At 38.3% G+C, this 25,573-nt stretch overlaps 2 protein-coding genes across 2 annotated transcripts in view; one reads left to right on the top strand and one right to left on the bottom strand.

Annotated features, from left to right (window-relative positions):
* On the top strand, positions 1-21,184 carry PON2 (paraoxonase 2; the record flags this gene model as incomplete). The annotated part of the gene is made up of 10 exons (XM_015558281.1): positions 1-32; positions 2,683-2,753; positions 7,945-8,007; positions 8,938-8,993; positions 13,283-13,448; positions 13,974-14,100; positions 15,757-15,957; positions 19,007-19,088; positions 19,798-19,926; positions 20,554-21,184. Coding segments are annotated over 10 exons (1,086 nt in total), but the record flags the coding sequence as incomplete, so codon positions are not given.
* The window catches only part of ASB4 (ankyrin repeat and SOCS box containing 4), a gene marked incomplete at its 5' end in the record, with an annotated part of 123,950 nt that extends 98,379 nt beyond the window's left edge, over positions 1-25,571 (bottom strand). Inside the window, 3 exons of the mRNA XM_006779268.2 lie at positions 23,032-23,135; positions 25,344-25,416; positions 25,547-25,571. Of these exons, the coding sequence (XP_006779331.1) occupies positions 23,032-23,135; positions 25,344-25,416; positions 25,547-25,571 (202 nt within the window). The remainder of the gene's footprint in view (positions 1-23,031; positions 23,136-25,343; positions 25,417-25,546) is intronic.
* Between the last annotated feature and the right edge of the window lie 2 nt (positions 25,572-25,573).

Below are 25,573 nucleotides of genomic sequence, written 5' to 3'. Positions count from 1 at the left end.
GCTCAACCACTGAACCACACCTGCCGGGCAAGGTAGGTGAATCATTTCAGAGCGTGTCCACTGAGTCACTGATCACATAAAGGAGCAAGGTTCTTATATTTTTGTTCTTAGATCCTTTACTAATGGCTTTATGACCTCACACTTGTCACGTGAAGGATGCTGAATGGTCGCTACAGTCCCAAGCACTGTGTATGTGGTCAAATCATGAAGAAGGGAGAAAGAGTGGTGCCTGTCAGTTCTCTTCTGGCATCTGCCTTTTCCATCAGGAACAAAAACTATCTTTGCCAAACGCTTGGCTTATATGATTATCCTGAAATACAAAGGGGGCTGGAAAAGCAAATATTTGGCTTGCCCGCCTCTGCAGTGAAAAGGTTTGAGGAAGAAAGCGGGTTAGAATGACTTTAGGTTTGTCAGCTAGTAGGGTCTGCCACCCTGGAATACAGAGGGCCAACAACGAACAGGGAACTGGTAGTTCTGCTAACAAAAAGCCTAGCAGTTCTCTGCTGAAAGAATTTGAAACTTGATGGATCCCAAAGGCTGGAAGTGAAATTCACTCTTTTATCATAAAGACAAGAAAACATGATTTGATTAACTAGAAGTTATGCATGGCCCTTGTGTAACTCTTCACTTTTAATAGCAGGCAGTCTGCATATCGAGAGATAATATTGCATAACTAAACTAGTTGATGAAGATTGCCCTATTAGCAAAGTGTAATCATCAGTCATTTATGCAAACTAAGTTGACTCTGAAAAATACCCCATATTAAACTGTTCAGACACATCTGGATTTTATTTAATCCGTATAGTTTATCTCCGAAAAAGGTAGATGTAATCATCATTATCCCTGTTTTTGTACAGTCAAATGGGCGTAATAGTAAGTTGTATAAAATCGGCACTTAAACAAGCGATACAGAAACTTGATGAACACTGCAGCTGTGACCTACTGACATAGCTACACCTGTATCATACGATGTCAGCAGAACCTGGGAGGTCATCTAATCTCATCTTTATTTCATACCTAAAGAAGACTGAGGCCTATAGAGATGGACTGACTCATTGATGGTCATGCAGTCTTACTGCTATGATAGAAACACAGCATTTCACTCCTTTCTGAGAAAAATGCAAGAGTGGATGAGAGTACTGTCTCTATGTGGTGCCTCCTAGCTGGGTGCCAAATCTCGGGAGCGTTGCTTCACCTCTGAGTCAATTTTTCTCATCTCTGGAAAAGGAATAATGGTACCTTAGGGCTGTGTTAAGAATTAAATGAATTTATTCAGGGAAATCACACAGAATTGTAGCAGAATCAATTACCTCTTAGCTATTTTGTTATTGATTTCCTTTTACCATCCATAATTATCAGCAACAGCATCCTCATGACTAGTATGACTACCACTGCTACTACATAAGGCTACATATAGTTGTCATCCCCTTTAAATTACTCCTGCAACTCACAAACGTGTTATTATAATTTTTATTTTGATGTTTTAGTTATTTTATTTTTCATTTTTATTATATCTATATATTTATATACTTATTTTATTCATTTATTTTTTATTGCTATATTGTTTCAAGAAATTTAACACTATTCGAGTTCTATGATTCCAAATACATAGTGATTAACACTTTAATTTGAAACTTTACATATGCCAAAATATATAGTAGTTGCCACCAGCTGTTGGTAATTCTGGGTTATCGAGGCCTAGGTTTTTGTTGTTTTTTTGTTGTTGTTGCTGTTGAGAAACCAGTAGTCTCCCCTATATTCAATGTCTAGAAGTTAGATGCTGTCAAGGAGATAAATAGGAGAGAGACAAGTGGCAAATTGTCCTTTGGGCTCTTAAAAGTGTGGATGGGTGAACTACTTTGAAAAATGTAAACTATTCTGCACCATTGGCATTATTTATGACTGTAGAGAACAGGAAGGTGAGACAGTGAGAGAAGAGAGGGGAAAGCCTGCAGGACGTGGCTTTCAAAACAATAGATCCCAAACGTGTTTGCCCAAACTGCTCTGTGGCCTACTCTAGGGTGGGAAGGGCGAGGGAGGATACTTTCTTAGAGCTCAACATTATTCTCATTATTTCTGCACTTTAGTTTTCCTGAAACAACAACAGCAAGTAGTTTTGCCAGAGGAAGTGGTATTCTCCAACCTTCTCACTCTAATAGCTATTGTCCCGGGATGAGACCTTCTCCACTTCTTCCATAATAACTGCTTGTGGGGTGTCCTCTGTGTGCCACGCTTTGAATAATGCTCTTCGCTCTTGGCCTCCCTTTTGTCACTTGCAGAGGGTCTGAGCATTTCTGGGCTCCCCTGGGTCCTCAAGAGAAGACAGGGCTTCCGGTTATATACCTGGAGCTCTTCCCACAGCACCAGAGCTGTGAGACATGTGACCAGCGGCCAGGTGCACATTTGCATAGAAACTCGCATTAGAAGTTTTTTTGTTGAGTATTGACTTTCTTTTACAACCCACATTCACCTACAGAACTTTGTGATATGCATTGTTATTTTAACTTCATTCTATGTTTTCCTCCCTGTGTTTTCCTTCATTCCTCCCCTTGTCTTTCTACCTTCTCTTTTCTCTGCTTTAGATTTGTGCTGTGTTTTCTGTATGGCTGTAAGCCTCTTAAACCCTTTCTGCAACAAAGCAGGGAATACGTACATAAACAGCTGAATTTTTTTAAAAAACAGGAATCGACTTAAAGCCTCCAGTGAAGTAGAATCCGTAGACCTTCCAAACTGCCACCTGATTAAAGGCATTGGTGAGTATGAGAAAATGCTTTCAATATACCTTCCATTGTTTGGCCACCAACATTCAAAAACTCATTAACAGTATTTTGGCACGCCAATTACTGTTTCTCAGAGGAACAATCACATTGGAGCAACAAAACCTCTTTAGCCAACCTCTTTTGATCTCATCCCCTTGTATTTATTTTTCTCTTTTACTCTCATTGTAATTTATTATTTATATAATCCTATATTTATTGTTTGCTTTCTTGCTTGCTTAGTGACATTTCTGAACTATTTTTGTAAAGTATGTATTCTTTGTTGTATGTGGCCACGAAGATATGTGTTCCATTAGCCTAGTAGTCAGCTAGTAGAGGTAAGACAGAAGGAAAAGAAGTTGTTATAAAATAGAAAATAACAATCTCTCAACAAACATCTCTATTCCCCATAGAAATAACCCCAGAGGGTAAAGGTTTTTTCTTATCCTTCCTGATATTTCCAAGGCAAATGCAAACAAATACATGCAAACGTCAGAGATATTGCTGGTTTGGAGCCAGACCATCACAATAAAGTGACTATTGCAATAAAGTGAGCTGCAGTCTTTTTGCTAGTGGAGGGTCTTTGTTTTACTTTGTAAAAAAAAAAAATCAACATCAGGGAAGCACATATATATCTACCTTTTTTCATAAAAGGCATCTTAGTATAAGATTATATTCTGCAACTTGCTTTATTCCAAACATAGTATGAGCAGCTTCCCACATCAGCTCATGTGGGTCTCCAGTGGTCGGCAAACTCATTAGTCAACAGAGCCAAATATCAACAGTACAACGATTGAAATTTCTTTTGAGAGCCAAATTTTTTAAACTTAAACTATATAGGTAGGTACATTGTTATTAACTTAATTAGGGTACTCCTAAGGCTTAGGAAGAGCCACACTCAAGGGGCCAAAGAGCCGCATGTGGCTCGAGAGCCACAGTTTGCCGACCACGGGTCTAGCCCATTCTTCATTCCTTTTGATATTTACATGTACCATGACTCATTTAACCATTTCCCTCTTAATGCACATCTGCGTGGTTACAATTTTTTGCAATGACGAACAAATTAGTGAATATCATTGTAGGTACAGCTCTTGCATTTGTCTGTAGGATAAAGCCTCAATAGTGGATTATTGTTCAGTTAGTGTATGTTTAAAGTTTTGGTAGCCAATGCTCTATTGCCCTCGAATCGGCAACACGTATAAACTCAGCACAGCATACTTATGACCACATTCTCTCCACACAGCGTTCAAAGTGTTCTTCTGGCAGAAATAAAAGTGTCGTGACCTTTCCTAATCACACCCAAGAAGGCTTCGCGCTCGTGAACCCGCTGCGTTTGCAGAGAGCCTCTTCCACTTCAAAGTTTCTTTTGTTCTGTTCCTCGCCTCTCCTCTGCACATCTGTTTCCTATGTGCCCTGTCTCCTTTTTTCCGTTGCTGCTTTTCTACTCTTCCTGGTCCCATCTCTCTTCCCCTAGCCTCCTTCCTCGTGGGGCTTCTCTTTGTTGCAGTTGCCCAAACACTTCACAGGAGGATACACACTCAGTATCAAGGACCAGATGGGCCAGATCTGTGCCGAATAATACAGACAGTTCTAGAACTAAGTTGCCTGGAATCCCAAGAAACTCAGCAAGGCATCCTGCCTTCTGGCTGCCATCATGAAGAGCCCCCTCAGAATTGGTCACTAAGCAAAAGCCAGATGGCATCTGGAAGGAATGTTGTACAAGGTTGGGAGGTTGAGTCGGTGATCTTTAAGGTTACTTTCGCTGCTGAGTTAATAATCGTCCAATTATTAAGCGGCCCTTGGCCTTGTGAAGCCCCACTTCTGTGAATTCAAGTCCCAGAATAGACAGGAGGGCACAGCCGGACACAGTTCAGGACAAACTGCCAAATGGTTGCTGTTACAACTCACGGGGATGGACGGCTCCTCAGAGAAAAACAAGCCCGACAACATTTGTATTCTGAACGAGCATCTGTCTGTGTTGCTGACCTTTATGTTGTGATGTGTGTGAGCTGCTGTCTGGAATTGGAAAGAACGGGGAAATATGTCACCTACGGTTCCTCGCGCAAAGCGTTGAATGCCTCTGAGGCGCTTCAAAAGGCAACAGAGCGAAGACGATGAGTGATTAGAAGCACATTTGGGATACATTTTTAGATCTAATTAGAATTGAGCCTTTTTTTCTTTCTTTCTTTTGGCTTATGCTCTGTGGTTAGCACACACTATGTGAACATTTGTCGAATGCTATGTTAGCGATGCATAATGGTTAATAATAGCTTGTAACCACACGTTATATGTTTTTAACAACAGTTGCTTGTTCGGTGGTCTTTGATTACAAGGAATAGCAGTGCACTGTGCATACTTTCCCATGTAGACAAAAGCACTTCTCAGGGTATGCAGCAGGGATAGAGAGGTTCTCATTTTTAGTTCCTACTTTGGAAACAGTAGTAACCTATACTTGAGGACAAGTGGTTCCTCCAAGAGATAAGACCACCACCCCCTTACCCTTTATTCCCTCCCCCTAGCTCCCCAGAGCACACGTACCAATGCTACATTTACCATGGCTGGAAATGAACTCTTTGCAACTTTTGGGTGCTTTTTACATACATACTCTGTTTTAATAAATAATAATCACCTACCACATAAAATATAAGTTATGTACCTCCTGTGGAACAGAGAATGAGTTCACTGTTCCATTTTTTGTATTCCTTCTCAGTGTATCTTATAGAAAGAAACTAAAATTTTACCACCCAAGATTTGGCATACTATCAGTATCTAAATAATAAAAATTATAACAATAAGATCTAGTTAACTCTGTTTGAGGCTTGAAAGTTTACAAAATTTTCTAAATGCTTTTTGAAAATGCTGGCATTCAGAGTCACGGACTAAAACAAAATTCTGAATGTATTGTCTCTCTCAAGTGATTTAACTTGGCAATCAAGATCTTTACAACTGCTGCTTGGGAGATTTAAAAACAGCATTAAAATTTGTAGCCTTTGTCATTAAGTACTTTATAGTATGCGTATGAGTAGGAAAACAGCAAAAACCCATTACTATGAGATATAGACATTTTTTTTCTTTTTATAACATAAAGACCCAAGGCTCAGAGAGATGGAGTAACTTTTGCAAATTCTCTTTCTAGTATCACACTCTCCAATTGATTAATACACATGCCTGAGTGGTAAACTAAAAGTAGAAAAAATAGGCTATCTTACATACTGGACACTCAATTGGGTATGGCAAGGGCTGATTTGCTGTTATACAGTTACAATAAGGAACTTATAGAAGAGAGAAACTTATTCTCTCTTACATGATAGTCCAAAGATAGGCAAATGGCTTAGTGATTACATGACTGTGCTCATAGTGATTACATGACATGGCCATCCTGGGACAAAGGCTGGTGAAGCAACACAACTCTTGTTTACGTATTGCTTCCATCTCAGTCCAAGACTAGAACTCTGGTTAGTTGCCATTTCCCATCAGGAAGGGGAAGAATGAAAATTTACACGGATATTAGTTTTACTTGATTTTACCTAGTAGTTGCATACATCTTGTACTATCAGATCCCATTAACCTAAACATAGACAAATGACCAGCAGGAAAAAGCAGGAAATAGATAAAGCTCTGTTGCCTTGTGCCTGTAGCCGAAAAGGGGGAATATGGATACTGGGGAGCAGGTGGCCATCTCTGATACCGAGAGGTAATTGCTAACGGAACAAGAGGGATCAAAATCAGATGTGCTAAGCCAGAAGACTGTCTAGAGAAAAAGTTTTGAAAAGTTTTAAAGAAAAGTATAGGATATGAGCTGGTAAAGATCTTGGTGAGAGGCATGGAAGCAAGCATTTTTGGGCAAAAGCCAACATATGGAATTGACTACAGTTGAATTTACAAAGTGAAGTGTCTGCAGAGAGGAACCAGGGGATGGTTCTGACAGAAAATTCATTAAATCTGAGGTTGTATTTTTCCCCCAATGTGCTTTTAAGTCAGAACAAAAGGATTTAAGTCCCAGCTTTCCAGTCTGTGATCTTGAATAATTTGCTTAACCTTTCAAAGTCTCCATAGTTTGTACTCTAAAATAAGAGATAATGATATTGCTTTTTAGGGTTATGAAAGTTATATGAAAAGATGTATATAAAATACTTAAAAGGAGCCTGATACTTGGTAAACAATATATGTGGATAGCTACTACCATTACTTTACTATTATTATTGTTGGAGAAAAAATTTCTCCATCATTGACTACCTTTCAGTAATTGCACTTAAGAGGTGACAGAGGTGAGAAGAGATAATAAACACCTATTATAGTAATGGCTGTAGAAATGAAGATGAGGCAGTAGATCTGGAAAATATTCTAAAGAAAGCTATAGGTAAGACATCCCCTGCCCTCCCCTTGGAATTAGGTCATGGATTAAACATAAAAAAATTACAATACAGTTGAAATAAAAATACATTTTAAAAACATTCTTCATTCTTGATTATTTAAATAATACTAGTATTTGTAGAAAATTTTAATTAAAGAAAAGTATAAAGAAGAAAATGAAAATCACTCATAATCCTAATATCCAAAGAAACATTGTTGATTTTTTCTATATATTTTTTTGTCTGTGTGTAAGGATGACTTTTAATTGAGCTCCTACTAAACGGATCCAGAAAGCAAAACTTGGACTAGAATCGTGTGTGTGTGTGTGTGTGTGTGTGTGTGTGTGTGTGTGTAGGGTGTCCCAAAAAATGTATACACACATTTTGAATAATTATTATAAAGTATTTATTAAAATACACTTCATTTCCAAAACTGAGCTATCAGCTGTTAAAGTGTGTATACATTTTTTGGGACATCATGTATGTGTGCTGTAGAGTTCCCCTGGTCCCTGCTCACTACTAGTTGAGAACATCATGGGACTAGAGCCTAGTGGTTCTTAAACTTTTTGAGGTATCCCAGATGCCTTTTTGAATCTGCTAAAGGCCCAACACCCTTTTCATAGGAACATCTGCACATACAGAAAACATTTTACATTGCATAGAATTTCAAAAGATTCATAGACTCTTTGCAACCCATTTTCACTCCTTAGGGATCCACAGACCCCAGGTTAAAAGTTCTTTCACTAAATCTCCTTTCTAAGGAACAGGCAGATGGATCATCTTTACAAAGTGAAGTTCTTAGCATTTTTCTTTTTTACTTTTCTCTACTATGTTAGAGCCAGCAACACTGGAAACAACCAGCCAAATGCAAACTCATGAATCAAAACAAAAATGGCCAGGTAGATGCTGTTTGGTTTTTGGTTTTGTTTTTTTAGACAACAATCTTGGTGGAATCCTATGGAAAGTTATTGAAAGGGAAGATTGGATTTTGTGGACTCAAAAAATGTGTCATGATTTGGCTTAATCTAAGCCATTTTTATTCCTCTTTTCTTGTCTTTGCGTCTATTATCTGTCGGCGGAATTTACACAGTGAGACTGCCGGGAAGGCCTTATGTCTAATTATTTGCTGTGCTGTGTGGAGTGTACTGCAGACAATCGATAAACAATCAATAGTAATTGTAGTCTGCCTCAGAAACAAGTGTTAGAAGCTTCAACTGGCTTAGGTGCCTGGTATTTTTCATTAATTTTCTTTTGCTAGTTCTCCCTCCCTGCCCCCCCCGCCTGTAATTTAAAGCCTAAATTTAAAGACTAAACAGAAAGCTTTCTTTGCTCATGAGAACAAGCAGGCATTGTTTTTAAAGAGGGACTATGTAATCCCAGGTGTTTCATCTCTGTTAATGAGAGAAATGTCTGTGATTGCTTCAGATTGAATGAGCAGAGAAAGGGACAAGGCTATTTGCATGGTTAAATGGCCAGGAGCCCTTCATTTTGAAAGTAATATTCCCCTGATGTCAATTACTTCTGTACAGACATCTGGATTTTATCATCAGAGTGTGCAGATGTCAACTTTTTCTGTATTATCTTTGGAAATGTGGTGATTACTTGACTTTGATTGGAGTAAACATAAACTATCTAACATTTAAAGCCAGAAGTTCGCTGCAAGAAGGGATTTAGACTGACGTTTATTGAAGAGAGTACTTCCTTGGAAAAAAAATCAGAACCATTCCTAAAGATACAGACACTGATAGAGTAAACAAAGTCCTAGTTATGCTCCGTTTAACAAATAACAGAATTTGAACATGACATTTATGTGTTTCTTGAACCTGCAGAAGCTGGCGCTGAAGATATTGACATCCTTCCCAATGGTCTGGCTTTCCTAAGTGTGGTGAGTACCTTCTTTTTCCCCAATCTAAAAGGAGGAGATGCAAGGGGGTTTGATGAGGCCAGCAGAGCAGTGTCTTACGTTTTAAATTCCTCACTTTTAAAAATACGTTTTGAAAAAAAAAAAAAACAACCAAAAACGACAAATCAAACAGGATCTTGGAAAACTTCCTCACACTTATCTGAATGCAGAGATGAAAAAGTCTTTAGTAACTGATTTATTGTTCTTAATGTCCCCGGCGCATTGCACTAATGATCCCATTGCACTAACTATTCCATTGCAATCTGTGTCTTAAAAGTTTGTTATGAAAAAGAATATTTGGGGCGTTATTGTGAATATTTTATACCACATTATATTGTTTCAAATACAGCATCTGTCTTTTTTTCCCATTCGATATTCAATTTTGAGCTAATATTCTTGCTGTTATTTATTTATTTTCAGACAGTATACAACTTTCCCAGACAAGGCCAATGTTTTCCGTTTTCTTTCCCGCTGAATAGCTTATCATAAATAGAAAGTCATTCACTGAGTTTATCCAACCTCTTTACTGTTCCTTCATTCTTATAAGCGGAAAATGAAGAACCTCTGCAGTCATACGTTAGAGAGACCTCAAAGTTGATTGGCCTATGAGATGCTGGCCTGCATCAGTGTACATTGCAATTGGAAAACTGTCTACGTGGGCTGATGGGGACGTTCTGAGCGCCTTTCTTCCCTGGCCGGGGCCGAAGTGGGGGTGCTGGGCATCTTCATGGGTGCCGTTTTGCTTGAGGAAGCAGGATCCACCTTAGAAGGCAGCCTGTAATTGTTCTGTTCCCTCTCAGCATCCCTTATTTTCAGGCTCTGAGGTTCTGAGGGATGTGGAAAAGTTGAAGATGCTTTAGAAGAGAGTCACAACACTAATAAAACAGTTGTCAGACTTAGGAGGAAGGTGAGAGAACTCAGCTCAGATGAGAATGAGGCGAGACCACTCGCTAGGCTCCTGATGGCTTTTATAGGAAAGACAATGAGCGGCTGGTTGTTAGAGCTGAGGGGGAAAAGGAAATGCCGTGGGCTTTGGCAGAAACACCAATGTTTATATTACATTTTTAAAATACAGTTGTAAAAACAGTTATTTAATAACCTACACAGAATTAGTAAAATGGTATTTCTTGTAGGACTCTGGGTCTATTTGCACATATGCCTATCAGCTTAAGAAAAAAACAGTAGGACTAATAGTTAAAATTATACATAAGGAGAGATGCAAAAATCCTGAGTAAAGTAGAAGGCAGTTGCTTTTTTAATTTTTTGAAAAGGAGGTCTTGTCAGAGATTTGTGTAACCCAGAACACACCCATTTCAAGATTTTCTCTCTTCCAAAACCGGTTTGGCTCAGTGGATAAAGTGTTGCCCTGCGGACTGAAAGGTCCCCAGTGCAAGATGTGCAGGAGGCAGCTGATCGGTGTTTCTCTCTCATCGATGTTTCTAACTCTCTATCTTTCTCCCTTTCTCTCTGTAAAAAATCAATAAAAGATATTTAAAAAAAAATTTTTCTCTCCATAGGAATAAATCTGAATTTGGAAGAGTGGAGTCTCCCAGTACATAAATCTAGAGCAATTTTAGCCGAGGGGCTTTAATAGCCACAATGATCTTATAACTGTCAACAGAATTGCCTCTGGTGTTTTTTTGTTTTGTTTTGTTTTGTGTGTGTATCCTTCCTTGGTTATATAACTTTCTTTTCTATTCTTTTTTTCAAATTTAGAAATGAGCCCACTTTGTTTCTTTAATTTACTCAGCATTGTTTCTAGTATTTCCCAGAATACGCTCTTTTCTGAATGAATAACTCCTACATCACATCAGCTGTTTGTTCCTCTTCCAAGCAATGTTGTTCATCCAGCATATTCTGTTCATTGGTGATGGATTTGAGGGCCACCTCAAATCTAACATCACACTTAATGAGGAGTTGGATGACATAGAAGCGACTGTAAAGATGATTTAAATGGCAGTGTGGATATGCTTAACACTACTGAACTGTACACTTAATATGGTGAAGATGTTATGTTTGTGTGTCTTTTACTGTCAGTAAAAATAAAGAAATTTTTTTTAAAAAAGAGGAAAAACAGATTTAAATGTTAGGGAGAATTAAAATAACCATGAATAGTCATCACCATCCCCTGTGCGTGGAAACCCTGCTATTCTTTATGGGATGTTGATAAAGAATAGAGATTATTAACCACTGAAGTGGTGTTGCCAGGTAGCAATAGAGAAAGAAGTTCCCGTTTATTCTACTTGCTGGCCCTGCCAGCCGTGAAGTTATGTCATTTTGATAGATTTCTTTTTATTTGGAGAGAATTTCCTTTATGTCCAATTTTGTGCATAAAACGAGATTTCTTTTAGTACTCTAAAATTTGCGTAGAATATGACGGAAAAAATTTAAAAGAGGAAATACCTTGATTATTTCAGTGAGTGCTGGAAAAGCATTAAATAGAATTCAACTTGATTAAAAGATCCAGGAAAACTAGAAATAGAAGATAACTTTCCAGAAACCTACAGCAAACGTAATTCTTAGTGGTTAAATAATAGCTGCCTTCCCATTAATGTTTAGAGAAGGAAGAAAATGCCGCCCCCCCCCCAAAAAAAAACACTATAACCACTAGCAATCTACTAGAAACCCAAGAAAGAGAAAAAGAAATATGAGGTAGATAAACAGACAAAACTGCTATTATTTTCAGATAGTGTGTTACCTGGTTTTTAAATACACTAATGGTTGGATTCAAAATGAACATATAAAACTAAATGTCTTTCTCATGCACTAAGAAAAACCAAATAGAAAATGTAATAATAATAATAATAATAATAATATTTTATTCAGCATACCAGCTTAATCTCCAGAATTTATACAGAAACATAAATGAGCAGAAATATTTAAGACTATTGTGTAAAGATCAAGCAATGAGTGTGCAATATGGGGATATATATATATTTGCCATATCTATCTATATCTCATATCTTATAAATGAAGCTATAGTAATTAATAAGTAATAATAATATAGTAATTCTTGTGAATAAGCATGATTCCCCAAACCAACCAATATGTAAACAGGAATGTAGTACATGATAAAGGTGACATTCTGAATCAGTGGGAAAAGGACAGACTGTGTGCCATACACTGATCCAGTTCCTGGGTTCTAGCAGTGAATAAATGAGACAAAGTTCTGACTCATGTTCCAGTGGGGAGAGAACAAATATATGTCAGATAGTGGCAGTATTTGAGCAAAATATAAAGTAAGGTGAGGCATTGGAGAGTGGTAGCTGAGGTGAGGGTGGAGTCAGGCTGCCATTTATATTTGTATATGTGTGTGTATATGTCAAATAGCAATAAGTGACATTTGGTGCAGATATGATATAAAGAAATTGAGGTAAGGAGTCCTAAATCTTGGTGGGGTTTGGCAGGGGCGGGGGCGCGGATTGCTAAGGCAAAAGGGACAGGGTGTGTAAAGGCCCTGAGGTGAGAATGTGCTTGGTTTGTTTGAAGAGCATCAATGGCCAAGGCAACATGAGTGAGGACAGGGTAGTAGGAGGTGAGGGCGCAGAGATGCAGTGTTTAGGGTGGAGTAAGGTGAAGGGGGTGACCAGGGCAGATCATATAGGGCCTTTCGGCTATCCTAGGAATTTTCGCTTTTAATCCGAGTAAGATGGGAGTTTTTTATCCAACGTGTGACATCATCTGATAAAATTTGGATGTTGATGTGAGACTAGATTTCTGCAGAGAGTTAAAGACAGAAGCAGAAAGGCCAGTTAGGAGGCTACTGCGTAATTGTGGTGGTGGTTTAGACTGGGGCGGTCATGGAGGAAGTGGTGAAAGATGTTCACATTCTCAGGAAGGGACATATTTTCAAGGTAGAGTCAACAGGATGTGAGCCAAAGAGGGGAGTCTTGACTGACTCCATTCACCAAGTCTTCTCGCTTCATAGAAGCAAAGTGCAGGCTGTGCGCTCCAGGGTCCAGTCAATATGTAAACTTTCACGTATCCCCACCGGGGGTCTCCCAGCCCACAAACCTTCTGGTTGCCCTCTGAAGAGACTAAACCTCTGGTCTTTTGCCTCAACTCAGAAAAACCAGTTATGTTCATCTTTCAGCTTTTCAGCTCCCAGATTATTATTTTTTCTATTATCTCCCCTCTGCTTTCTTTGTGTTTGTAACTTTATGCCACCACCTTTAACCAAAGTCTCTATTTATCTTTTATTCATAGTTCCCACTTTAGTCCATAAAAATACCTAAGCCTTTGTATTTAACCTTTCCCTCTGTTTTGAAAAGGGTCTAAAATATCCAGGACTCCACAGCTTTGCACCAGACAAGCCTGGAGGAATACTAATGATGGATCTAAAAGACGAAAACCCGAGGGCATTGGAATTAAGAATTAGCCGTGGGTTTAATTTGGCTTCGTTTAATCCACATGGTATCAGCACTTTCATAGACAGCGGTAAGAGCTGATGAGCTACTTACATTAAGAAACTTATAATGGTTTGTAAATGACTGTGGAAAATAGATTCGGATCATGTCTGAAGTAAGAGAACAATTAACTCATGAATTATTCCTGAATTCTTCAGACAAATAAGTTGATTTGCCTCTGCCACTAACTGTAAGATATGCTGCATTTTGAAATTTCTAACAGCACCTTAAAGAATGCTTAGATTTCATGACCTTTTTATATACCTATGATCATGGCATTAAAAATAGCCTTATTTCTGAATTAAACTATAAACAGATTATTCATGAATTCTGTGTGTGGAGTGGAAAACACTCTCTCTTAAAGGTCAGGGGACCAATGATCAGAAATAACACCAGACAAACAGTGATGAGAAAGACAGGGAAGAAGAATGATCTGTTAGGTCGTCTAACAGCTTAGACATTTAACCTTTCCTTGCCTGCGGTATTTAAATGTCAGTGTCTGCCTGAAGGTACTATGGCTGTCTTGTAAATTAACTCTGTTCTTTCAATTTTTCAGATGACACGGTTTATCTCTTCGTTGTAAACCACCCAGAATTCAAGAATACAGTGGAAATTTTTAAATTTCAAGAAGAAGATAATTCTCTTTTGCATCTAAAAACAGTCAAGCATGAGCTTCTTCCCAGGTACTTAGTCCTTTTGTTCATTCTCCAATTTATCTATAACATTTTCAGATATTCCTCATGGTGGTCCTCTCACATACGCGTGTGTGTGTGTGTGTGTGTGTGTGTGTGTGTGTGTGTCTTTGTAGAGCAGGGAAAGTCATCGTCCTTCATCATAGTAATCAGCGTTCAATGCGGACTCTCTTGAGAAATGATGAAATGCTTGGTACAGGGGAGAGGCTCTTCAGGGCCATCATGGGAATATTAGACAAACGTCACCATTTCTCCTGCTTTCACCTTCCATCTCAGATGACACATCACCCAACTAACAATAATACCTGCCCGATCGAGGAACGGTAGCCTGCTTCATATGGAGTTTGCATGTTTTGCATGGGACTAACACAAAGAGCTTTCACAGGGTTAGCGGTAGCTGTGGGCTAATGACCCTACAGAACTGAAGAGATCTGGGTTGGGAGTGGGTTGCTACTACTTCAAGAGCACACGACTGCTTGACAATGGGACTGAAAGAGAATTGTGTTCCTCAACAGCTCATTTTGCATAAGCCTACTGCTTCTTTAAAGTTTGAACTTGATGGATATTTTTAATTTCTACTTTCCTAACTAGGGAAGCATGTAACTTCCAATCATTCTTCCGGAATGATTCATAATAAATAGGAACATAAATACCACCCTGGCAGCCTCTGCATGATAGAGCTCTTTCAGAATGAGGGGACCCACCTACCCTGTAGCTCCGTTTTTTATTTAACAAAGGAGAAAGCAGCCCTTTCAGACAATTTTGCATCGGGTAATTGGAATTTAAATTTAATAACACTCTTGCCTACCTGGTTTTAAAAATGTAATTGTTTTTAGCATATAAATCTCTCACCTGAAGCATTGGATTATGGCAATTTCATCATCCATCTCTCTGCAAGTGTTTATGGAGTGCCTGTTCATTCTCGGCTGGTTGGCTTTGTGAGTCAGGTAGAAATGGAACAGTCAACCTGAGTTTGACTAATAACTAAGCAGAGAAACTTGGGAAAATCCAGCAACTTAGTAAATGGAAGCCCGGCAAATGTTATTGGCTTCCCAAGCAGCCCACCAGCCAAGGAGGCTCCTCATCCAGCTCTATAAAGGATTGCTGGGTTCCTACATTTCTTGCTGTCAAAAAACATACTGTTGCCCAGCAGCATGGCTCATTGGTGAGCATTGACCTAGGAACCAAGAGGTTCAGGGTTTGATTCCTGGTCAGGGCATATGCCTGGGTTGCAGGCTCAATCCCAAGTGTGGGGCATGTAGGAGGCAGCCGATCAATGATTCTCTCTCATCATTGATGTTTCTATCTGTCTCTCCCTCTCCCTTCCTCTCTGAAGTCAAAAAAAGATATATTTTTAAAAAACATACTGTTAGCACCAAGACCTTTTATCTTTTAAAATAATCCTGCCTTAATTGCTAAGGGACATGTCTTCCAATTACCTGGTACCATACAAAATTGTTCTTTGGCAAATGATTTTATAGTATATTGTATATGACAATAGCCATGTGATTTTAGCTGAGCTTTTCTTGGGAAACCTCTTATCAAAAACTTAAGGCATATATTGTGTAAACCTTCTGGATTCCTAATTTTTAAAGTGGAGACCAATTGGCTTTTTATGTTCTCTCACATGTTATTTTTCTCTTTCAGTGTGAATGATATCATAGCTGTTGGACCTGCACATTTCTATGCCACCAATGACCACTATTTCTCTGATCCTTTCTTAAAGTATTTGGAAACATACTTGAACTTACACTGGACAAATGTTGTTTACTATAGTCCAAATGAAGTTAAACTGGTAGCAGAAGGATTTGACTCAGCTAATGGAATCAACATTTCACCTGATAAAAAGTATGATCCCTTATAAAAGTCGTTTCATTTCTTCTCAGTCTGTCATGGGCCAAATTCTTCACTTTGTTTTTTCTTCAGTGTGGAAATAGCTTACTTGATATTTTGGGTTATTTTATATAAATATTATATGTATGTATTTTATATTATATTATTAACATAATATTTATTATAATCATATTTATTATATAATATGTAATATTATATATATTATGTGATACATGATTAAATATGTATATATAATATGTTAACTATGTAATTATATGTACTATTCTATATAATAAAAGGCCAATATGCAAACCAACCAAACAGCAGAACGACCAGTTGCAATGACATGCACTGACATGCTTCCACAGGGGGAGTGCCACTCAGCCAAAAGCCCTGAGCTGGGCTCACAGCTGGCAAGTGCAGTGGTGGTGGCAGGAGCCTCTCCCACCTCCGTGGCAGCACTAAGGATATCAGTCGGACATCCTCCAAGGGCTCCCAGACTGCAAGAGGGTGCAGGCTGGGTTGAGGGACACCCTGCTGGGTGCACAAATTTCATGCACCAGGCCTCTAGTATTTATATATTATATGTTTACATACAATATCTAATTTTTGGTATATATCATTATAGAATCTAGTTTTATAAATGTAATTTTTAATAAGATGGGATCATATTTATATATACATATCAAAGTATCAGGTAGGTGGTCCCTTTTAAATGAATATGTCATTGTTATATTGGCTGTATATTACTAAACTAATTTAACCCATTCTCTGTTGATGGATATGTAGGTTGTTAATTTTTTTCTGTATTAATACCATTTTATATTTCTCATTTACCACTTAAACTTATCCAAATATTTTAAAAGGAAAAACTCCCTAGGGTAGCTTTATGGCAGCCATGGGCAAACTATGGCCCGCGGGCCGGATCCGGCCCGTTTGAAATGAATATAACTATTGAAAAAAAAGACCATACCCTTTTATGTAATGAAGTTTACTTTGAATTTATATTAGTTCATACAAACACTCCATCTATGCTTTTGTTCTGGCCCTCCGGTCCAGTTTAAGAACCCATTGTGACCCTGGAGTCAAAAAGTTTGCCCACCCCTGCTTTATGGTATAATGGCTAAATCTTCGGATTTGGGAGTCATACAGACCCAGGTTCAAATGCCAGCTGGGCGATGGCTAAATGTGGTGCTAATGAGACCCTCCTCTTACACATTTGCACAGATAGACCCTTAAAATAGACCTGTTTGCTCGAAGAGTGAGCTCCTTAAACATCTTTAATAGATATTGTCAAATTGCCCTCCATAAGAACCTTACTATTTTTTTTATGTTCCACATATAAAACCACAGCTTATAGAAAGGATGATATATTCTTTATTAACTTTCCCTTTTACTGCCTTAGCCCTCTGAACAATTTAAACTACTACAAATATAATACGAAATAAATTTGGCAGTCCTTGACGACCAAATGTCTTTATTTTCATGACACAATTTCTTCTCTCTGGTTGACTACAGAAAATGAATGTGTAATCATTTAATTTAAATTGTCTATAACTGACCCAGTGCAACTTCTCCAGCCAAATCTGTTTTTCTTTCCAACCCTCATCTTTCTGAGAGTCAAACTTTGCAATCATTCAAGCTAAAAAATAATACTAAAAGGGGCTTCAGCTTCAACTCCTCCTCTTGCACCACTCCTTGCTAATCAGTGAGCAAGTTGTGTTGGTTCTACCTTTGTGTCTGCTACTGTCACCCTCTTTCCTTTCCACTGACATCTGCCTGGCTTAGTTTCTCATCCTCTCTGGCTGGAGTGTTAGACATCCTTCCAACTTGTTTCCAGTCCACTTCCATTCTCTGTCACGGCTGCCAATTTTTCTCTCTGTATTTCACTAGCCTTTAAGAGCCTCCAAAAGAGGGAGTTCTGTCTGCTTCATCTTGGGCTCATGCTGAGCACTGCCAGGTGCAAAGCAAATGCCCAGTAACTGTTGAATGGAATGACTATTTGTTATCATGCCTCTTTGTTATTCTAAAAATTCAGCAGAACCCAATTGCTTATTAAATCAAGGCAGGCTAAAGGTTGGAATTTCTTTAATAGGCTAACTCAGACCTCCCTTTTCTACTGTTTTGGTACAGCCCATGCTTTAGACAAAGAACTCATTATTTAGCAAACATGCCTTTCTCATTCTTGCCCCTGTGCCTTTGCTCACATGTTTTCGCCTGTCTTGATGGTGTTTTGTCCTCATATCCTCAACTCCAGCCTCTAGTTCCATATCACTGCAGATCCCCTTTCCTTTGTGAGCCCTTCTGTGTTCTCAAGAATTAGATATTTCTTCAGTCTCTAGACCGGAAGTATTTCTTATGGTAGCAGTCATGGTGCATTATTGTTTAATGTGTATAAACCAGTCCGATCATTCCAATATACTATAAACTTTTCAGGAAAAAGGCTGTGTCTTTTTCATGTTTCTATCTGTCACAATACTGAGTTCATGGCTTTACACGTGATAATTGCTCAATAGAACAGTTGCCATGGAACGGTCAATTCAATGAAGGAAATTACCATAAAGTAGTCCATTAATTCACCCTTTAGACAGATTGTTCTGAATAGATACTTAACTCTTACGCTTAAAATTTTCAATATGTAATTAAATATGTTAATACACATTGTAGTAAAATGTGTACTGTTCTGTACCATAACATGTAAATGATATGTAGAAGTATCAAATTATATTGTGAAATATAAAACCTTTTTTTCTGAAGCCAAACATCTATTTCATTGTCCTTTCAGTGGCAAATATCACAGACTTTATATTCATAATGACATCCTATATTACTTTTCCTTACAAACCTTTTGAAAAATAATTGAACAATTTCGTGATTGTTGTAGCAACACAGAATTGATTTTGAAAGCTTACTTTTTAAATAAAAATTGACCTTTATCAAGCATTGCTTGAGGGCCCACCATTGATTAACTTCTCGGCAGGTTATTAAGACTCATTCTTGCATACTGTATTAATGAAGCTTTATGTTGTCATGGAGCTCTAACCAATGTGTCCTTTCTGCAAAGGTACATCTATGTAGCTGATATATTGGCTCATGAAATTCATGTTTTGGAAAAACAGCATAATATGAATTTAACTCAAGTGAAGGTAAAATATTTCTTTTTATATATAAAGTCAACATTAATCTAATATACTTTGAAATTGCATAGTTATACTATGCTTTTGCAATACCTCACTTAGAACAGACTATGGATGCCAGTGTTGCTATTTTGGGTTTTTAAACATCACCGTGGTATAACCGGCCAAGTCTCCTATTCCAGCAGTCATGAGGACTGACCGGCATTACATGCAGCGGTGGGCTGGGAATGATATGTCACCTGATGCATTCCAATAAGAATTTTCCCAATTGAAAAGACTAATAGATAAATTCTGAAATGAAGATTTATGCATGCTATCATTTCTTTTAATAGTAAATGAAGGTAGAAATTGAGTACTACACCATTATTATTTTCTTCCTACTTGACACATATTTTAGATTGATTAAGAATTTCCTATTTTGCTTTGAATGAGTTCTTTGAGCTCACTGATCATTATGCATCTTTTAAGGAGTTCATGTTTTAGAGTTTGGTTATCAGCCTAACTTTCTTAATTTCAGGGAAGATGAAAAGTGGCTCTAAATCAGTTGATTAAATTTATTTGAACCAATATTGGTGTTAAAAGGCTGGCAGCAGGGAGGTGTGTGTAATCCCTGCCCCCCACCCCCGCCCTCATGCACCAAGACAGAAAAGGTTAGCCCTGAATTATTTAATTCAAGTTTCCCATGTTATTTAACTATTGACATTTTTTAATTTGGAAGGTACTCAAGTTGGATACACTGGTGGATAATTTATCTGTTGATCCTTCCTCGGGGGACATCTTGGTAGGCTGTCATCCTAACGGCCAGAAGCTCTTCATTTATGACCCGAACAATCCTCCTTCCTCACAGGTTTTTATAGTTTTCGTTTTTCAACCTTAATTAGAGTCTTTTTGAACTACTAATACAATAAACTGTCATGGGGATGGTTGATGTAGTCCTTTTAAACCAATAATACAGTAAACTAATGTAGTGGTTTTGTAATTGCTTTAAGCCAATAATTGGCAGAATTTCACATTGCTCAAATACTTTTAGAAAGGTAATCTTTTGATGTATGAAATTATGGTGGCAGCTAGTCAAAAGGCATTTTTATAAAGACATGTGGCCTCCCTATGTGGTATCCTGGCAATTTTTAAATACCTGGCTTATCATCAGCTCACCACATGACATGGCTTTTGTTCAAGCTAAAGTTGTGTGAAAGTAGGCACATTAGTGTGGAAGTATTCCTATTAATGCTCAATTACTATAATAACACTAAATCCTGTGTTGGCAGGAAATAACTAGATAGTTTAAGAAAGTACTTTCTTTGAAGCTTTAAGAAAGTGCTTTAATTTAAGCATTAAAAAAGGTTGGTAACTGCTATTTTTCAACAGCATGTCCTCTTAATCATTGTTTCATTGTGGGAGACAAGGATCATTGGTGATGGAGAGATGTGGATGTATGGCGGTTCTATAGTAATCTTTTGTCTCTCCTGAATAGGTTCTCCGCATCCAGAATATTCTCTCAGAGAAGCCTACAGTGACCATCGTTTATGCCAACAATGGATCTGTTCTCCAGGGAAGTTCTGTGGCCTCTGTATACGATAGGAAGCTGCTCATAGGCACTTTGTACCACAGAGCCCTGTATTGTGAGCTCTAACGTGGATGTTGGGTATCCAAGTGTGCTCACTTCTCGTAACAATTAGTATTCAATGAATGGCTCGTTCTGAGGGAATTTAACTCGTAAAACTGAGCCAGGATGTATGACGTGTATAGTTAATTGTATTTCAGGCATGAAAGGCCCCTTCAGTCCTTGTTGCACTTTTAACACAAAGGAAAATGAACAGGTTTTTTTTTTGTGTTTTTTTTTTAATGCCAAGTAAAGGAGAGAGAAGAAAGCTGCTTTCGGTAAAGTGAATATACTTTGCACAAAATAAGCCTCACCTCCTTCTTCCAACTGCCAGAGCATGAATTCCACTGAATCAGGGTAGATCCCATTTCCTTAAAATGTGAGTGACCCCTGTGACTGTTCGGAACTACTGATAGGTAACGTGTGTGGATATTTTGTACTTACATCATTGTTTACTATTAAAGAGTTGGAGTAATATTAAAGACTAACTAAAATCCTATAATAATTTGGTCTGTGTTTCATTCTCAAGGCAGGTCCTCAGGGACTGTGGAAAAGTGGCTGTTTCCTCGTGGAGTTTCTTTGGGACAAGTAGGCATGGCAATGTTTGGCAATGTTAATTTCTCCCCTTTCTCATTGAGAGCTGAATGTAAATGAGCTCTTTATTTGAATAAAATAAAACAATCAACTAAATAGGGCAACTCGAATTCTCCATTAGTATGGAGTGTTCCATCAGCTCTCTTCCTACTTTGCCTACAAAGAAGAGATCGATGTTGGGGCTGGAAGGTCAAGCAAACTCCTCATTGAACTCAACTGTGAACTTCATCAGGAGAGATTGAAGTCAGCTGTCCAGGGCCTAGTACAGGTCTTTCCACTGACTACTTCCTATAAAACCACCTTAAGCCAATGAGAGAGACTTTCCATTGTAACTTACCAAAAAGCACTTTACTTCACTTCTCATGGTTTTCCCCATCTTCAGCATCATTATCATCAAAATATTTGTGTTACTTACCAAGTGCCAAACAATGCACTAAAAATGGTCCATTCATTAGCTCATTTAATCCTAAATACAGCCCTGAGAGAGTGGGTATTGATATTATATCACTGTTAACATTTCACAGATGTTCAGTCACACACCCAGTAAGGGGTGGCCCTCTATTTCTGATGCCAGAGGCTGTACCAGCTCCCACTTTACAGAAAGCTACCGCCACAGAACTAACGAGTATCTTGTTATTTACTCTTTTCTCTCATATACAGTTTATTTCATTTTTTATATATTAGTTGGATTTCTGCTTTTAGATGGGTCATTTTATGGCTTTTTAATGTAAATTACAGAAGTTTTCTTAAACCTGGCCTCTGTTCATTTGGCCTGTGTTTTTATTTACATTTTAAAATACTCAGTTACTAACGTATCTTGGAACTATTTTTTGCTAAAATAATTACAGTGTTTTGCTGTTTCCATTATCCATAGGAAAATGTTAAGTCATAGATGAACAAAGCAAGATTAAATACTATTCACTAGGGATCCAAAACCAAGAAGCATAAATTTTAATTTTAGATTATAACAATGACTGTCTAAAAAGCTACTTTTGTTAAAAGTACCAGAATACAGTAGGTACAAAATACACTTGTTTTTATTGTACTTATTAGAAATTTTATTTGGACAAAAGTAAATATAAGTTAATAAGCACATGTATTACTTGTCTTAGAAATACAAAAATAATTTTTAAATAAACTTTGGGCCATGAAGGGTTCTATTTTATCATAAGTATATTGTGTATTTATTTATGGTGCTCTTACTGTGATCATGTATTGAGTTTTAACAATTTGGTTGGTTATTAAGAGATCAAGTCATTCAAAAAGACTGAAATTGCAATTGGGCTATGCCACCACCAGGTGAGGTATAGGTCGAGAGCACATGTGTGTGTGTGTGCGCGTGTGCGTGTGTGTGTGCGTGTGTGTGTGTGTGTGCGTGTGCATGCTAATTCCTTTTAATCCGAGATCCGGTTCAGTGACAATAAATATCCTCTTGTTTTTTCACAGTACCTCCATTCTTCTACAACAGCTAAATGTAAACATGAATATCGAATACAGGGAACAAGGAAAATAAAATATAAGCTATATTACAGCATTTTTTTCCTCATTTTGTGTATTGCTATTGGTTAATAATCAATAATCTAAGGCGGATCTTTTTTCTAGAGTTTGATGTGTTGAGTTTAATTATTTCTTGGAGTCACAACCTACCTAGGCTGGGGAATGTGTACCTGGCAAAGCAGTGAAGAACTAATAGCACCCACCACCACACCATCCACCTCCACCTTTCTTTGGCTACTTGTAGTTTTCATTACTCACTTGGCTTTCCATGAAAGGATTTCCATGTGTGAGAGAAGGAGAAGGGTTGGGAGAAGCCCAGTAGTTCTCTTAGCTTTCTGCTCCTGGTTTTCAAGATTTTTATTCTATAAAAAGAAGGCAGAGAAGAAGATAAAAGAGCCTACTCTAGTTTTTAACTACAAAAAAATAACTTTCAGTTCACTTTAAAATTTTTAGTATGCTAAATAGATTTTCTGTAGCTATCCCTGAGTTAGGCATTAGGATACAATAGTGAACCAGACACGGCTTATATTCTAATGGGAGATTCAACAAATGAGAAAATAGATGATTAGATAGAGAGATAGATACATAGATAGAGTGATTAGAAGGAACTAAGCAAAAGTGATTAGAGAACAATTTAGAGAAACCAATTCTCCCCATCTTTGAAAAGTTTAGAGCTGGGGAAAAATTGAAAAGCCAGTTCAATGACTACCTGTATTCACTTTACCTAAATCTACCAATCACCAGCTATCAATTTGCAACATTGCTTTGTTTTTCCAAGTATAGAGACTTTTGTTTTTGAGTCATTTGAAAGCAAGTTGGGGATACCATTAAAAAAGCATTTAATACAACTAACCTACTGAACATCATAGCTTAGCCTAGCCTACGTTAAACATGTGCAGAACACAATATCCAAACACAGTATACTGTAGAACAGTGATTTTCAACCTTTTTTAAAAATCTCATGGCACACATAAATAATTATTAAAATTCTGCGGCACCCTGAAAATTATATATTTTTGCTGATCCAACAAAAAAATAGGTATAATTTTGATCCTTTCACATCGGAAAGCTATTGTGTTGGCTGCTGTCATTTATTTTATTTGACACTCTAAGGGAGAAGAGGCCAGTGCCCCTGACTAAATAGTCAGTTACTGCGTGTTTTAAAAATTGTGGCACACCAGTTGAAAATCACATCTGTGGAATTGCAGCTGTTTATCCTGGTGATCGCATGGCAGACAGGGAGCTGCAGCTCACTACCGCTGCCCAGCATATGAGAGACGATGCTACTGCATATCACTAGCCTGGAAAAAGATCAAAATTCTCAAGTCCAAGTACAGTTTCTACTGAATGTGCATCACTTTCATACCTTTGTAAAGTCAATCGTGAATCAAACTATTATAAGTCAGGGACTGTCTGTACTGAAAAATTAATATCCTTGCAGTCATCCTTGATTTTGTCTTTGTCCTTAAGCATCAGAAGCTTGACCTGATTCTATGTCCAACTGAAAGCTCAAAGCTGTTCTCCTATCTCCGCTGCCAGCCCCGCACTGAGCCCTCGATTACTTCTTATCCAAAAGTTTTCCAAGTGAGCACCTCTGTACCAGTATTTTTCCTCTCCAACCCATTTCCTATCTACCCCAGAGATAGGGACCACCTTTTCTTCTCTTACTATCTCCAGGCCGGGTCAATCCTGTTCTCTCAACACACATTTACTCAGTTGAACTCACTAGAACTACAATTTCTTTCAGTTCCAGGTTGAGTGAATCCTGTTCTCTCAACACACATTTACTCAGCTGAACTCACTAGAACTACAATTTCTTTCAGTTCCAGGTTGAGTGAATCCTGTTCTCTAAACACATTTACTCAGTTTGAATGCATTAGAACTACTGTTTCTTTCTGTTTGTAAATAAAAACAGATCATGCCAGAAGATGCTACTTTGCTTTGCTCAGACTCCCCAGCCTTCCCCACCCTCAGCCCCTCTCCCTCCAGCCTGGTCATCTTTAGGAGAGGGGACATGCATTCTTCACCTGGCAGGAACAGAAGACCCAGAAGAAAGAAGGATCAAGGAGGCTTTTGATAGCCTAACTTCCGCCCAAAGCTATCCCACCCCCACCACCACCACCTACTCTGCTCAACTTTCTGTAACTTAATCTATTTTCCCCCCACTTTTCCCAATTTTTCATTATTCCATCAACAATGGTGTTGGCGGCAGGGTTACTGATAGCCACAAATTCGCCCATTCAACAAATTGACCTGGGTGTCTGCCCTCTTCAGATTGGGAAGCAGGACGCGAAGGCCTTGTTCCAGGGATCTTGGAGAAGGGTGCGTTAAAGCTCTGCGCTTCGATTATGTTGTATGCATTTGTCAGCTCTCCTACTGTATTGAGAGCAATTCTCCAGCTCAACTCACTTCTTGCCTTCCAGAAACCTGACGTTGGGGCTCTGAACTCGTTCCCGGAGCTCCCGGCAGTTCATTTGAGGAGCTGGGCTTGAATTACGCAGCTCCCTCTACCCACCCCAGTGGGTGTGTTCCTGGCAAAGCTGCCAAGAGAAGGAACACCAGACTTTTACCTGCGGCTGCGGGCTCCCTCTCTGTACTTTGAACCTTGAAGAAAAAGAGAAAAGAATCCCTGTACTTTACGCCCTAAAGAAAAAAAGAAGCAGAATCCCGCTAGTCAAGGTTTCTCCTTGAACTTCACGCATAAAGATGACCTTCAATCTCCTGCGTAAAGGCAGCCTGGGGTTCCCGCACCCCCACGGAAAGATAGCCTTACCTGGGGCAGTGGGACGGGAGTGGCCGA

The sequence above is a fragment of the Myotis davidii genome, unplaced genomic scaffold (assembly GCF_000327345.1).
Source record: "Myotis davidii unplaced genomic scaffold, ASM32734v1 scaffold187, whole genome shotgun sequence".
Lineage (NCBI taxonomy): Eukaryota > Metazoa > Chordata > Mammalia > Chiroptera > Vespertilionidae > Myotis > Myotis davidii.
This window is presented reverse-complemented; position numbering and strand designations above follow the sequence as displayed.